Source organism: Geotrypetes seraphini, chromosome 15, assembly GCF_902459505.1.
Source record: "Geotrypetes seraphini chromosome 15, aGeoSer1.1, whole genome shotgun sequence".
Lineage (NCBI taxonomy): Eukaryota > Metazoa > Chordata > Amphibia > Gymnophiona > Dermophiidae > Geotrypetes > Geotrypetes seraphini.
In genome coordinates this window covers 56,924,959-56,941,881 of record NC_047098.1, presented here as the reverse complement: position 1 = coordinate 56,941,881, position 16,923 = coordinate 56,924,959, and the positions used below count along the sequence as shown (strand labels likewise).

Below are 16,923 nucleotides of genomic sequence, written 5' to 3'. Positions count from 1 at the left end.
CTTGCCCCACCAAGACCAAAGGGAAGCCACCCTGCGTTATTTAAAAAAAAAAAAAAAAAAATTTGGAACATCGCGTGGGAATTTATACAAATACCATATTTCCGGGTTTTCGGATGGGTGCAAAAATATCTTATAACGTTTTTAGTGAGCGAGATCGGATTCCACGCTTAGTAAGATTGGTGTTTTATCAATCATACTTTGGCATCATTTGTCTACCGATCTTTATTTTATTTATTCACTTTTTTATACTGTTCTCCCAAGGGAGCTCAGAAAGGTTTGCAAGAATTTATTCAGGTACTTAAGCATTTTCCCGTCTGTCCCCGTGGTCTCACAATCTATCTAATATACCTGGGGCAATGGGGGGGAGGGGGATTCAGTGACTTGCTCAGGGTCTCAAGGAGCATATCTATAAAAAGTGACTCCAAGGGGAAGGGGTAAAACGCAGACCTCACGGATCTAAACCCGCACGCCCATAAAAAATCTGAGGTCCGTGCCACTTGTAGTTAGTTTCTGGCTCTGACAGACCTTGGTGACAATTTAACGCTGATGGATCCGTCTCAGCATAGGGAGGGAAAAGTATTAGGATCCGTCAGCGCTACAATGTCATCGAGGTCTGTCAGAGCCGATTTACTGGGGCTGCAGGAAACCAGTTTAAAGGATTAGTTTTAGAGCCGCTCCAGCACTAGTCCCTGGCTCTGACAGACCTCGGTGACATTGTAGCGCTGACGGATCCTAATACTTTCCCCTCCCTATGCTGAGAGGGATCCGTCAGCGCTAAATTGTCACCGAGGTCTGTCAGAGCCAGAGACTAACTACAAGCGGCACGGACCTTAGATTTTTAAGGACATGAGGTTTTAGATCCACGAGGTCCGTCAGGTCCGCGTTTTACTCCTTCCGGATCCGCGAGGTGCGTCAGGTCCGCATTTTACCCCTTCCGGATCCGCGAGGCGCGTCAGGTCCGCATTTTACCCCTTCCGGATCCGCGAGGCGCGTCAGGTCCGCGTTTTACCCCTTCCGGATCCGCGAGGTGCGTCAGGTCCGCGTTTTACCCCATCCGGATCCGCGAGGTGCGTCAGGTCCGCATTTTACCCCTTCCGGATCCCCGAGGTGCGTCAGGTCCGCGTTTTACCCCTTCCCCGACTCCAGTGTTTGCAGTTCCTTCTCTGTCTGTACTTACATAATGCTGACTGGGGAAGAATCTTTTCTCAAAGCCCAGGAGCTCAATGTGTCTGATGTACATCTCAGCCATCACTTGTCCTTTTGGTTCCGCTCCAGATCTAGGGCTCCGACTGTTTCTCCTTCCTGTAACGCCTTTTATAAGGACTGGCAACTGTTCTCCTTTTTCTCTTGCTGTCTGTGACCTGGTCCACGTCTCCACTCCAAAGACAGAGCTGTCAAGTGCTAACCCCAAGTCAATAGGAAGGAAAGCATGTGTTTTCCTCTTCAAAAGTGGAGAACGTGATGAGGGGAAGGGGAGGGGATGAGGCGTGTCAAAAATCGTTACAGGCTCATTAACAGCGTCATATTTGCTAAACCCCACAATAATGCTTCCTAAGGTTCCAGGTTTCTGATCTTGGGGTGATTTTAAGGAGACAATTTTGTAAAGCATATTCTGGAGAAATTCTGCCCCTAAATCTGCAACATAGGCTATTTGTTGGTCAAGTCTCCCCTCTGAGGCATGAATCCGGCTGTCTTGCAATGGCTAAGAATCAGGGAAGCCAGGGTTCAAGTCCTTTATGAGCTCAGGAAGCCACTGAATTAATTCTCCATTATCTCGGGTCCAAAGGTAGTCAGAAAAGGATGAGCTAAACCCAAATCCCTCTTCCTCTTTCTGGCAGGGCCTAAATTTTCTGGGATTTACAGGACACAAACAGGCCTGTTTGTTTTACAAGCACAAGGAGATGTTTAGATACTGCATGTCAGGGGAATCTCACACTGAGATTCACTTCCTACTTGAAATTTCCAGGCTTGTGAAATGATCCGTTGTGCTGCTGGATGAAATGTTTAAATAAAGATGAGAGGTTAAGGGAAGCCATAAAACCATATTTTATTTCCGAGATACACAGTAACTGACATCAGTTTCTCAGAGTCAGGCTTCTATTTCTGGAATATAACATAACAGAAATGAAAATAGGGCAGAAGACTTTGTCTGTTGGGTGGGGGACACAATCCCCCCCCCCCCCCCCAATATACAGTGGTGCCTCACACAACGAACTTAATTCGTTCCAGGAGCAAGTTTGTTATGCGAAAAGTTCGTTATGTGAAACGCGTTAAGCGCAGTGACTAACGACTGCCTGCAGTGCCTGCGCGGAAGGATGCAATACATCGGCAGTGATCGTGGAAGCTCGGGCGACTTCGTTGTGTGAAACGAAGTTCGTTGTATGAATCAAGACATGAAGTTCGTTGTGTGCAGCGTTCGCTGTGCGAGGCGTTAGTTATGCGAGGCACCACTGTATATTAAATGTAGCACAGAAAGGGTAGGAGTTGGAAGGGTTGATATACCTTAGCTGTTCACTTACTTGCAGGTAGGAAATGCATGACCTAAATCAGTGGTCTCCAACTCAAACCCTTTGTGGGGCCACATTTTGGATTTGTCGGTACTTGGAGGGCCTCAGAAAAAATAGTTAATGTCTTATTAAAGAGTTTGAGACCACTGAGTTAAGGGGAATGGTTAATCAGCTGGCTGGGTTGGAGGGCAGAGGGGAGAACAGGACAATCAAACCATTGTGACATCACTGATGAGGTTGGCTCTTATTGGTGGAATGAAGCATTATGACATCACAAGCTCAGCTCTGCTTCCCAAAGACAAACAGGATGTCATGGTTACAGTTAAGCCAGTGGTCTCAAACTCAAACCCTTTGCAGGGCCACATTTTGGATTTGTCGGTACTTGGAAGGCCGCAGAAAAAAATAGTTAATGTCTTATTGAAGAAATGACAATTTTGCTTGAGGTAAAACTCTTTATAATTTATAAATATTATAAGTTATAGCTAAAGAGACATATGATAAGAAACTGTTTTATTTTACTGTTGTGATTATGATAAACATACCAAGGGCCTCAAAATAGTTCCTGGCGGGCCGCATGTGGCCAACGGGCCACAAGTTTGAGACCACTGACCTAAATCATCCTGGACAAATGTTTACATAATCTTACTATTTCGTATCTCATTTCTTGTTATAGCTCAAGTGGTTTACTTCTTTTCAAGTTCAATTAATACATATTTATATTATACTGGATTATGTGGTAGAGAGGGAGGGATAATTTATGTGCAAATGATAGTCTGTAAGTGATATATTTATTGTTAATGTGATTGAATATATGTAACACTTAATGTAATCTTAAAAATGAATAAAGAATTTATTAAAAAAAAATAATAAATTCTTAACAACTTCTAAAGTAAAAAAAAATAAATAAAACAGTTAAATTAAGGGAACGAAATTGGGACTTATAAACTGTCTTTTTGTAGTTTTACAACTACATTAATTTTTTTATTTTATTTATATTCTGCCTATCCTACAATTCTATGCAGATTACAAGTACTCAAGCATTTTCCCCTATCTGTCCGGGCAGGCTCACACGCTAGTTAACCACTGCACCCCACACTCCCCACACCCACACTCATACGATAATGCCACATCATTTTCTAACAAACTATTAATTTTTTTGTAGTTTGTCATATTTATAAAATGGAAAGAACATTAGCTCTTCAGAAAGGAAATTTTAATAAATTTCAAGATGTGTGGGGGCCATTAACAAATTATTACAATGAATAAATATCATTTCCCTGATTAGTACAAATGAAATAATGGGGAGTGGGGGGGGGGTAATTTTTTGAATTTTCATTAGGTGCTTTGAATGAAAGGAAAGTCTTTATTATATGATACATAGTAACATAGTAGATGACGGCAGATAAAGACCCGAATGGTTCATCCAGTTTGCCCAACCTGATTCAATTTAAATTTTTTAATTTTTTCTTCTTAGCTTTACCCAGTACTGTGCTTGGGTTCCAACTGCCGAAATCTCTGTTAAGACTTACTCCAGCCCATCTACACCCTCCCAGCCATTGAAGCCCTCCCCAGCCCATCCTCCACCAAACGGCCATACACAGACACAGACCGTGCAAGTCTGCCCAGTACTGGCCTTAGTTCAATATTTAATATTATTTTCTGATTCTAGATCCTCTGTGTTCATCCCACGCTTCTTTGAACTCAGTCACAGTTTTACTCTCCACCACCTCTCTCGGGAGCGCATTCCAGGCATCCACTACCCTCTCCGTAAAGTAGAATTTCCTAACATTGCCCCTGAATCTACCACCCCTCAACCTCAAATTATGTCCTCTGGTTTTACCATTTTCCTTTCTCTGAAAAAGATTTTGTTCTACGTTAATACCCTTCAAGTATTTGAACGTCTGAATCATATCTCCCCTGTCTTTCCTTTCCTCTAGGGCAGGGGTGTCAAAGTCCTTCCTCGAGGGCCGCAATCCAGTCGGGTTTTCAGGATTTCCCCAATGAATATGCATGACATCTATTTGCATGCACTGCTTTCATGGCATGCTAATAGATCTCATGCATATTCATTGGAGAAATCCTGAAAACCCGACTGGATTGCAGCCCTCGAGGAGGGACTTTGACACCCCTGCTCTAGGGTATACATATTCAGGGCTTCCAGTCTCTCCTCATACGTCTTCTGGCGTAAGCCTCCTATCATTTTCATCGCCCTCCTCTGGACAGCCTCAAGTCTTCTTATGTCTTTTGCCAGATACGGTCTCCAAAACTGAACACAATACTCCAAGTGGGGCCTCACCAATGACCTGTACAGGGGCATCAACACCTTCTTCCTTCTACTGACTACGCCTCTCTTTATACAGCCCAGCATCCTTCTGGCAGCAGCCACTGCCTTGTCACACTGTTTTTTCGCCTTTAGATGTTCGGACACTATCACCCCAAGGTCCCTCTCCCCGTCCGTGCATATCAGCTTCTCTCCTCCCAGCATATACGGTTCCTTCCTATTATTAATCCCCAAATGCATTACTCTGCATTTCTTTGCATTGGATTTTATTTGCCAGGCATTAGACCATTCCTCTAACTTTTGCAGATCCTTTTTCATATCCATCATCTCCTTAAAACTATTTCTCCAACCTTAAAAAGAGCAGGGAAATGAGGCAAAAGAGCATAGAGGGGTATTCTCAATATGATGGCCAAACACGCACAAAAATCAAGTAGTGAACGTGACCTTTTTGTTTTGGAAATGGCCATTTCACAGAACACTGCAGGCACTTTATTGAGTCAATCAAATGTTGTTTTTTTAAAAAAATCACCTTTGTTCTAGAGAAATGTAGACCCAAGATGGTCCATGTTTCGATTGAAGCATCTTCCTCAGGGGTCCAAGGTTTTATTTTGGAGAGAACAAAGTGGAGCACAACAACGTATAAGAGAATCCGCTGACAGTCCTGCAGATCTTCTTGTGGGCTGCAAAGAGAAGGGAAGTCTTCTCCAGTTCTGCCATGCTCAGCATTCAGGTTCTCACTCTGCTATCAGCTTGTATTTAGCCGCAGTGAATACTTTAACCTCCACAGTACTCAATTAACTAGTCACTTAAGTAACCCCTCTTGTTTGGTAGCTTTTGCTGCATCTTTACTGTCTTCATCCTCTGGAAACTTTCTCTTGGGCTGCGGCAGTATTACATGGAAGAACTGGGATCGATACTGTGGGTGGGGAGGGAGGAGAAAGACTGTACGGGGTGGGAAGGGAAGGAAAAAAAGAAAAGAGAGAGGAATGGGGATGGAAAGGATATGCCCTCCCCACTTTGGGCTTAGGCCTGCCCACTCTGGGCTTAGGATCACCTAAAATTGTCTGGGTGGCCACTGCACCCTAGAACAGTGTTTATTCTAAGGCTCAGGGATTAGTAATAGTCTGAGCTGTACCTAAGTGCAGTTCTCAGGCATCCAAAAGTTTTGCTTCCCGCATTTCACCTCCCTACATTTTGCCCCCAACATTCACTGCTGTACTAAATTGCAATATCATATTCATTACTGACCCAGCATTGACCTCTCATTTTGCAAATGGTGCAGGGCTAGGTGTCATCTTTTTTTTTTTTAAGAGGAAATCTGGTAATTCTACAAAAGAGCATTCTTGATATCTGACCCAGGATGTCAGTACAGTTCGTTTACCAAATTGTGGCTGAATTCTGGTTTGTGTAGTATTACAACTGTGACCGCCCCCCCCCCCCCCCCACCTCCGAGAGACAATAGATTCTTTGGTGTTCACTGAGCATGTGTGTTTGTGGATAGCAGAACATTGGGGGGAGGATTTGGAATCCCCTTTTGTGGAAGGGGAAACAGTATGAAAGGGGAGTGAAGAGTAAGTTCAAGACTTTTGGTTATTCTGATCTCCTACCTAGCACTGAGGGAGACTCCTGAGGTACTGACTGCTTGTAGAGGGAAAGTCTGAGAGGGTTTGCCACAACAGACAACAGAGAAAGTGGAACCTGGGGAGTTTCACTGAGAGGAATTATAAAGGGCTTTGCTTTTCCAAGGGGCCACCAGGAGATGACAGAATAAGGAAAGTTTGGAGACCCATCTCCAAAGGGAAATCATGAATGAAAAGACCCTGCTTCTTGCAGAGCCTGTGTGGAGTGTTTCAGCTTGGTGGGAAAGATAAAGTGGTCCTGGGCTGAAGAAAGAAGGTGGAACCCTTTAAGCAGCTTACTGTGTGTATTAAGGAATTATATGAAGAGACTGGGGAACATGATAGAAGAGTTTCTGAAGTGACTTTATCGTAAATAGCTTGTAAAACCAGTTTCAGTATGCGTACCAGAAAAATTGTAAATAGTTTATGCACTGATGTTGCAATTAAGTTCAAGTAAAAGTTCCAGTTACCAACTGAACCTTCCATCAAGCCCAGTAGCCTGTTCTCATGGTGGCCAATCCAGGTCACTAGTACCTGGCCAAAACCTAAGAAGTAGCAACATTCCATTATCTCAGAGTAAGCAAGATTCCGGAACCCCCAATAGCAGCAACATTTCACAAAGAGCAGCAAGATTCTAGGATCCCAAGGAATAGCAACATTCCATGCTACCGATCCAGGGCAAGCAGCGACTTCCCCCGTGTCTTTCTCAATAACAGACTATTGAATTTTCCTCCAGGAACACGATTGGCTGAGTGGAAGAACTCAGAGGGTGGTGGTTAATGGTACCATCTCTAAAACGTCAGAGGTGACCAGTGGGGTGCCGCAGGGCTCGGTCTTGGGCCCGATCCTTTTCAACATATTCGTAAGAGACATGACTCAGGGGCTTCAAGGTAAAATAGCATTATTCGCCGATGATGCCAAACTATGTAACATTGTGAGTAACGGCAGTCTGTCGGACAGCATGATGCAAGACCTGGTTTTATTGGAACTTTGGTCCTCGACCTGGCAGCTTAGCTTCAACGCTAACAAATGCAAGGTCATGCACCTGGGCAACAATAATCCGTGCAGAACGTACACATTAAATGGTGAAACCTTAGCAAGGACTACAGCAGAACGGGATTTGGGAGTGATCATCAGTGAAGACATGAAAACGGCCAATCAAGTGGAGAAGGCCTTATCCAGGGCTAGGCAAATGCTGGGTTGTATCCGGAGAAGCTTTGTTAGTCGGAAGCCCGACGTCCTAATGCCCTTGTACAGAACCATGGTGAGGCCTCATCTGGAGTACTGCGTACAATTCTGGAGGCCACATTACCGTAAAGATGTACTGAGAGTCGAGTCGGTACAACGGATGGCCACCAGGATGGTCTCGGGGCTTAAAGATCTATCATACGAAGAAAGACTGAACGAATTACATCTATACTCTCTCGAAGAACGCAGGGAGAGAGGAGACATGATTGAGACGTTTAAGTATGTCACTGGTCGTATCGAGGGAGAAGATGATATTTTCCTTCTTAAAGGACCCTCCGCCACAAGAGGACACCCGCTGAAAATAAAGGGCGGGAAGTTTCATGGCGACACCAGGAAATACTTCTTCACCGAAAGAGTGGTTGACAGCTGGAATAAGCTCCCAGTGCAGGTGATCGAGGCCAGCAGCGTGCTGGATTATTTTAAGAACAGATGGGATGCTCATGTCGGATCTCTACGAGGGAAAGGTCATCAGAGAGCGATTAAATAGGGGGGGTGGGTCAGCGGTGTGGGCAGACTCGATGGGCCTCGGCCTTTTTCTGCCGTCACTTTCTATGTTTCTATGAAGTTGTCCAAACCTTTCTTAAAACCAGCTACGCTATCCGCTCTTACCACATCCTCTGGTAACATGTTCCAGAGCTTAACTATTCTCTGAGTGGAAAAAAATGTCCTCCTATTGGTTTTAAAAGTATTTCCCTGTAAGTTCATCGAGTGTCCCCTAGTCTTTGTAATTTTTGACGGAGTGAAAAATCGATCCACTTGATCCTCTGGCCTACCAGATTTTATCCAGTCCCGGCCTATGCCCAGCTCAATAGACTTAAAGACTGCTTCCATATTAGGGTTACCAGATTTTACTATTGTAAAATCTGGACCCATGGCCCCCACCCCCGGGCCTGCCCAGTTCCACCCAGCCCCACCTATTCTGTCCCAGCCTCGTCCCGTCAACCTCTTCTTGTGCTCACAGCCATGTTGGGAGGGCATCCGCAGGTGCGCAGGTGTGTCGTGATGATGTCACACGCAAATGCTCATGTGCGTGATGTCACCGCATTGCATCCGCACATGTGCAGATGCCCTCCCGACACAGTCCCATACCCTATTCCATATAAACTTATTTTTATAAGCCTTGGTTGCGGGTGATTGACCTGCTGAGCTGGCTGGTGCCCACAGACTGTGTGAGTGAGAGAGATCTGGGCTACCCTATGATTCTGTTGACATAAACTGGCAAAGAAACTTTAAAACCTGTATATAAATCAGTCTTCTCATGTGCCGTGAGCACCAATCGAAATGAAACCCACACGGAGTATCAGTTCTCGCTTTAATGAAGATGGATCAGCATTAAAGGAGGAAGTTGAAACCTTTCAAACAGGTGTTGAATGTGTGCTTTTCCGTCAGGTTTTATGTCTAAATGATTTTTGGTCAAAACTGCTATGGTCACAGATTTGGGGGTTTCCAACAATCTGCTATGTTATCTAAAAAAAATGGTTTTAATTTTAAGAAGCAAGAAGGCAGGTTCAATACAGTTCAAAATTTTAAATTTAGGTCCTTTAATTATTCTTTCTAATCCAATGAAAGCTGGAAAGAATTATAAATGGAGTTGAGAACGTCTGGGGGCAAAATAACTTTGAAAATATAACGGGCTGGGATTAAACTTTGCATGAAGGAAAACTAGTCCCAAGTACCAGGCAGAAACCCAAAGAGTAGCAACATTCCAGAGCTCAGATTGTGATGTCATAATGCCTCATTCCACCAATGCCTAAGAGCCAACCTCATCTTCATCAGTGATGTCACAAAGGCTTGATTGTCCTATACTTGGCTCACATAAGAGCTGCCATACCGTGACAGACCGAAGGTCCATCAAGCCCAGTATCCTGTTTCCAACAGTGGCCAACCCAGGTCCCAAGTACCTGGCAGAAACCCAAAGAGTAGCAACATTCCAGAGCTGAGATTGTAATGTCATAATGCCTCATTCCACCAATGCCTAAGATCCAACCTTATCAGTGATGTCACAATGGCTTGATTGTCCTATTCTTGGCTCACATAAGAGCTGCCATACTGGAACTGACCAAAGGTCCATCAAGCCCAGTATCCCATTTCTAACAGTGGCCAACCCAGGTCCCAAGTACCTAGCTAGATCCCATGTAGTAAAACAGATTTTATGTTGCATATCCTAGGAATAAGCAGTGACTTTCCCCAAGCCATCTCAATAATGGCCCATGGACTTTCTTTTAGGAAATTATCCAAACCTTTTAAAAACCCTGCTAAGCTAACTGATTTCACCACATTCTCCAGCAATGAATTCCAGAGTTTAATTACATGTTGTGTGAAGAAATATTTTTTCCAGTTTGTTTTAAATCTACTACTTAGTAGCTTCATCACATGTCCCCCTAGTCCTCTGGCACACAAACGTGGAATAACAAATCCAGGGCTGCAAAGACATACCAACACACATGTATAAATACAGACACACCTTTGCACACATTCATCTACCAACTCCCCTTAAAAGTACAGATACATTCATACATATGTGAGCATTACCTGCAGAGTGGTTGGAAATAATCCCATGAGCCATGCTCTGCATGCTTTCCCCATATTTTGTATAACAACCATAAACCTGGGTTAGTTGTTGAGTATTCCCTATTTGGTTAGAAGATTGCATCTCTCATGCTTATGCCCAGGTAGTCATTATAGGACAAGTCAAGGCTTTACAGTGTCAGAGCCAAGACCGTGCTTGTGACCCACCTAAGGCAGTTTACACATTTTCATCACATTAGGTTTTTTTTGAAAAGTATTCCTGATGATACTGTAGGTTTGTTCAATGTCCTGAGGAGCTTCTTTGAGATTTAGAATCCATCTCTATCTTCTTAAGGCCCCCTGTCTACTACTTCCAGGTCGTCTTCATAAAAAAGGACTTGTTGCCGCCCAAAATTTTTTATTGCCTGTTGGTTCTCTCTTTTTCTGTGTTCCTCTTTTTTGTTAATCCTTTAATTGGCAGATGGTGAAAAGGCTGCTTTACATAACGATGTCAAACAAGAGCAACTGTGCCATGGTAACAGGCATTTGGAGATGCAGATCTCCCATAAGAGCCATATGAGCCATAAGAGCTTCTGAGCAACAATGCCAAATAAAGGGTTAAAGGTACATGTAGACTTGCTATAGTTTTGGGAGAAAATGAAGTTACTTATTGGCAGCAGGATAATTGTCCTTATGACACCCACCCATGTTCCCTAAAAGTTGGCTTCTGCCATATAAATATCTGTGTATAAAACCGAAATGATACCACCGAATGGAATCGACATACATGCATAGTGCACAGGCCTGGAAAGCTCTTGAACTGTGCAAGCTTTGAAATGCATCTCACTAGTGCAGGCTGCCATCAAATGATGTCGCCACATTGGTGAGAACTTCCATTTTGTTATCCTTAGAGAACACCTGCTAAAGGTAAGTAATTTTGCTGTCTTTACAAAGACCTTGGGTGGACCAGAAGTGTTAGGTTATTATACAGTAGGAAAGTTAGCACAGGGGATCCTGAGTTGAAAATCCTTTACTAGGCCTTGGAAGAAATATTAAATGAATTGAAAGCAACGTTTGAGCCATCTTTGCAGGTAAACAACATCATGTACCAGGAAGAGAAGCATGATAAACTGTGCGTTCCACATACATGTGCAAGCACAACACAACAGAAGCAGATGCTGAGACCATAAGGAAACCAAAGCCTCACAGGTGAATGCAGTCTCAAAAAGGGGCAAAGAAAAGAATCCAAAATGTAAAAGTCACATCATATTCTATTGAGCAGGGATTGTCTTTTACATGTTTAATGTATAGAGATGCGTACATCTAGCAGCATTGTATAAATGATAAGTAGTACGTGTAACTCCTTTTCTTATAGATTCGCACTGGCTTCCCATTAATCAATGCATAACATATAAAATATTGCTTCTAGTATTTAAAACATTATCCACCAACGAACCTCAATTTATCGACCGACTACTAATTCCATACAACACGACTCGTTCTCTTCGTTACACAACTCAAGGGTTGCTTATGGTTCCTTCTTTAAAAGTCATTGGAACCAGACGTCATGATATATTCTCAGTAATGGCCCCTCTTACCTGGAATTCCCTACCATTATATATAAGAGAAACAAAAGACCTCAAAATATTCAAAACCCATTGAAAAACTTTTATTTTTAAAGCTTCTTTTAATCTTTAAACAAAATTTTTCCTAATAATTTTACCCCAAACCTCATGTTTTTCCCTTACTTGGCTTTTCCTTTCTTCTCATCCGAAGAACAACAATTTTGTAACTTTTACCCTCCTTTTTTCCTTTCCACATGTGCCAGAGTATGTTTGTTTTGTCAGTTTGTTTTTTCCCCTTTTTTTAAAAAAAAAAAAATACTGTACAATTTATATTTTATTGTTAATCGCTTAGTATGTAATAAGCGATTCATCAAACTTGATTAAACTTGAACTTAAGGTGGCCAAACAGGTTGAAAAGGTGACGGCGAAAGCTAGAAGGATGCTAGGTTGCATAGGAAGAGTTATGGCTAGTAGGAAAAAGGAGGTATTGATGCCCCTGTATAAGACTCTGGTGAGACCTCATTTAGAATATTGTATACAATTCTGGAGGCTGCACCTTCAAAAGGACATAAAAAGGATGGAGTCGGTCCAGAGGAAGGCTACTAAAATGGTGTGTGGTCTTCATCATAATGTTTATGGGGACAGACTTAAAGATCTCAATCTGTATACTTTGGAGAAAAGGTGGTAGAGGGGAGCTATGATAGAGACGTTTAAATACCTACATAATATAAATATGAATGAAAGGAAACTCTGCAATGAGAGGGCATAGGATGACGTTAAGAGGTGATAGACTCCGGAGTAATCTATGGAAATACTTTTTTACAGAAAGGGTGGTAGATGCATGGAACAGTCTCCTAGAAGAGGTGGTGGAAACAGAGACTGTCTGAATTCAAGAGGGCCTGGGATAGGCACGTGGGATCTCTCGGAGAGAGAAAGAGATAATGGTTACTGCAGATGGGCAGACTAGATGGGCCATTTGGCCTTTATCTGCCATCATGTTTATATATTTCTATATAATAGTTCTAGTTTGTAGCCAAAATAGCAATTGGTAATTATTATTATGGCATTGTGATGTCATTAAATAAAAAGCCTTGGTTATAAATCATGCCAACAACTAACTTTCCTTCCTTATTTTTTACTTTCAATAAAACATTTCCTGTGAGAAGAATTTGATTTAAAAGACTACTGCTTTATAAATAGCTGATTTAAAAAACAACAACACAACCCTCCTAAATTTCTCCTCTAAAGATAGCAAAGCTACGACTCCACACTCAGTCTTAGTACAGTACATTTGTTGGTAAGAAGCTAAAGGCAAAGTGCAATGACAAAGGTGGAATGTGTGTTTGCCAAAGGATTGGTAGCAAATTGGAGCCGGAACATAGATCCAGTGGTTTCTATGTGCATGCGTTTCATAATACAACAACTAACGGTTTGCACTTGCAGACAATGCTGTCTTATGGTTCATAGACAACGGCGCGAAAGACAAAAGCGCGCGCCGACAATTGAGCGCAGAGCGTGCTGCCGCGCCACTCTAAATTACAGTTTTTAGGGGCTCCGACGGGGGGTTTTGTTGGGGAACCCCCCCCCAGTTTACTTAATAGACATCGCGCCGGCATTATGGGGGGTTTGGGGGGTGGTAACCCTCCACATTTTACTGTAAACTGAACTTTTCCCCTAAAAACAGGGAAAAAGTGAAGTTTTCAGTAAAATGTGGGGGGGTTACAACCCCCCACAACGCGGCGCGGTGTCTATTAAATAAAGTGGGGGGGTTCCCCCCCCATGCCCCCCCGTCGGAGCACTAAAAACAGTAATTTAGAGCGGTGCGGTGGCACGCGCTGCGCTCAATTGTCTGGGCGCGCCTTTGTCCCGGCGCGCTTTTGGCCTGACACCCTGTCTTATTGTTCTTTTTTATTATTATTTAAATTTTAGAACAGAAACAGATGTTTCCTGTAAAATGCAGCAACTTCCTTTGTGCTCCATACAGCTGGATTATGCAATCGGTTCTTCCTCAGGTCCTCGGCACTTAAGCTTTTCCCCATAGGCACGGAAACAAAACTAAAACTAAACTCAGATTAGACTTTTGGGTCATCACCAAAAGAAGCTTAACTCGGCTAACAATAAGTATAGGGATCCTTTTACTAAGGTGCGGTAGCCGATTTAGCGCACGCTAAATGCTAACATGCCCATTATAGTCTATGGATGCTTTAGCTAATTTTTAAATTAGCTACCACACCTTAGTAAAAGAGGAGGAGTATAGTACATAAATAAAAGAGAGAAAAAGAATAAACCAGAATTGAGGGAAATTAATGTGTGTGGTTTCCAAAATAATTAGCAAACAAAATTGTCTTTAAAGTTTTTTTAAATAATTGAAAGGAGCCTAGTCTAACCAGAAATGGCAGTATATCAATTAAAAAAAACAAAAAAAAAAAACCCCAATCACTTGTTTACATGGTACACTCATGAACATGCTGGACTGTGTAGGAAGGTCAGAATTACTATATGGAACCCTCCTGCTTATATCACTTTGATTGAGGGCTCCTTTTATCATGCAAACGGTAAAGCCTTTGACCGTGGGCCAGCGACTAAAATGCTCCAATGCTCATTAATGTGTAAATCTGTTTTATTGAATTATCAAATAACCAACCAATATACAATCACACAGGAAAAGAACAAATACAAAATAAAAGACCCCCCCCCCCTGCCCACCAACCACCCCTGGGAACAGCTACTCCACAAACCAAAGAAAGTGAGCAAGTCAATTCAACAATCGGCTTCTAGCAGTAGGTGTCAAGGTAGAACAAAAAGGCAACCAACAACGAAGAAATAATGTGCCCTGTTTAGAGTCCATGTCAGAAACAGCCTGGCGCTCATATCCCACCAGGTGGATCATTTGGGTCCTCCAGTGGGGGTATCCGATGCTCATTTAATTCCTACGCGTGTCGGAGCATTTACCTCGTGGGCCCATGGTAAAAGGGCTTTACTGCTGCTTGATAAAAGGAGCCTTTAATGAATTAGCCATATTGGGGGTGATTTAATAAGATTATGGGGGGGGGAAAAAAACCTGTTGCTAAAGTTTTTCCTTTTGTTTTGCTACCATGCTAAATTTACTTGCAATATAATAAGAAAAGGGGATACTTAGTAATAATGTTAGATAAGATTAAAGATAGATGAAGCTAATTTTACTTCCATTTTAACTCTACTGCTTAAAGGTGAAGGTTAAGTTTAAGGTGAAGGTTAAGTTTAATTTATGAATTCTTACCATTGAATTAAGATGACTTAGGAGTCCTAAAGCAAAGGGTTTGTGACCTCCCCCCTCCCCCAGCACACCCACCCAACCATCCCTGGAGCTGAAATGCCCTATCTCTTGCCTTGAAATCTTGATGCAGAAGGGCTCTGCTCTGGGACCAGAGATCCTCATGTACGTATATGCCCACCATTCAGTTTTCTATACTATTCTCAGGGGAACTCGGAATGGTTTACATGAATTTATTCAGGTACTCAGGCATTTTTCCCTGTCTGCCCCAGTGGGCTCGCAATCTATCGCAATGTACCTGGGGCAATGGGGGATTAGGTGACTTGCCCAAGGTCACAGGGAGCAGTGTGGGTTTGAACCCATGACCTTAGGGTGCTGATGCTGTAGCTTTAACCACCGAGCCACACTCTCCCTCCTATCACACTCCCTCATTATGTTCCCCCTTCTCCCCATCTTGATACCCTACTGGAATTCCCATATTCCTCCTCTTTTCTGACTTGCTGACCGTCTCAATGTTATTTTCAAAATGATGAGGAAGGATAGAGGGAAAGGGAGAAGGGTTTTGATATACCACCTTTCAAGGCAGTTTCCATTTGTTCAGGTCATTTATTGTCCCTCACAGTCTAATCTCTTTTTTTGTGGGGGGGGGGGGTGGGTGGAGGGTTAAGTGACTTGCCCAAGGTCACAAGGAGCTGCAATGGGAATTGAACCTGATTCTCGGAATACTGCTCTAAGCTGTAGGTTACTCCTCCACTGCTTTGAACCAGGGTTGATTAGTAGATCTCCAGACTGGGAATTCTATGTCTAGTGGTCCTCACTTTTCAGGATCATAGGTCTTTTTGTTTTTTTATTCCACATAAAATTTAAAACTGCACTTCAGGGGTTGAAGCAAAGTTTCAGTTATAAAAAAAATTGTTTTTTAAAACTGTATTTATTTATTTAATTCATTTTCTATCCCATTCTCCCCAACGAGCTCAGGTAATATATAGTTTACAGGTTACAATTTGCCATAGTTACAATGCAAGGTTTTTCAATACAAGTTTATATCCTAACTTGACACATACTGGGATCTAATACCAATATATACAGTATAAGTGGAAGGACATAATAAAAAATGTGCCTAAGTCTGAGGCTGAACGTTGACTGGTCAGAAGGCAGGCACTCCAGTTGCAGCATGAGTCAGTAGAAGACACGGGTGGGCAGTGTCCTTCTGATCGGGACATATCTGCTGGGTCCACAGGGAACCCCTGGAGCAGGAGGAGGGGCCAGGTCACAGCTCTTTTCACCGGAATTTATTCTGCTCCTGCACTAGGTTTACCTGCTTAGGCAGGTTCAGAGATGTCAGGGTGCTGCGGTGTGGTTGGATAGCCCTCTAGGGTCTCCATCCCCTTTTTCATCTCAGCCTGCTTCCTCTGGTCCAGGGCTGTCACAGGGGTCCCCTCAGCTAAGCCCAGGAGACCTTGCTGGCCACAGCATCTGGCTCCCCAGCTTCATCTGGTACCTCCCAGGTGGTGGGACCTCAGACCTCTGTGGGAGGAATTGAAGGAAGAGGAGCTCGCTCTGGAGTTGGCAAACAACTCCACAGCAGTTCGGGTCTTTCACATGGAGTTGTCCTCTTTCACTGTCTGGGCACTGGAAGCTTTTTTGTCTCTCCCCTCCTAAGTCATTGACCATGGCAATGTCCAATCCCAAGATGGTTAACAACCAGTTTCCTATGCTCCTGCCCCGTGCAGAGCTGCTCTCTGAATGGATGTCATTCAGACAGCTGCTCTGCCTGGGGCAGGAGCATAGGAAGATCGCTCATGTCCCGGTTCACTACTGGACCACCAGGGATTTTAAAGGTATGCTTTTTACTAATCAGGAAGGCAGGAGGGAGATGAGAGTTGTTAAGAGTCAAGTCAAGGTAGGAGGTGGGAGGGATCCCTTCTGTCCCGGCCCATCA

General features: G+C 43.2%; 1 protein-coding gene across 2 annotated transcripts in view; it reads right to left on the bottom strand.

Moving 5' to 3' along the window:
- Positions 1–1,482, bottom strand: part of NCF1 (neutrophil cytosolic factor 1) — a 49,022-nt gene extending 47,540 nt beyond the window's left edge. The window contains exon 1 of one of the 2 annotated variants that reach the window (XM_033922246.1): positions 1,178–1,482. In XM_033922246.1, the coding sequence (XP_033778137.1) occupies positions 1,178–1,249 (72 nt within the window). In that variant the 5' untranslated portion in view covers positions 1,250–1,482. The remainder of the gene's footprint in view (positions 1–1,177) is intronic. The other variant, XM_033922247.1, reaches the window with a different exon arrangement.
- Between the last annotated feature and the right edge of the window lie 15,441 nt (positions 1,483–16,923).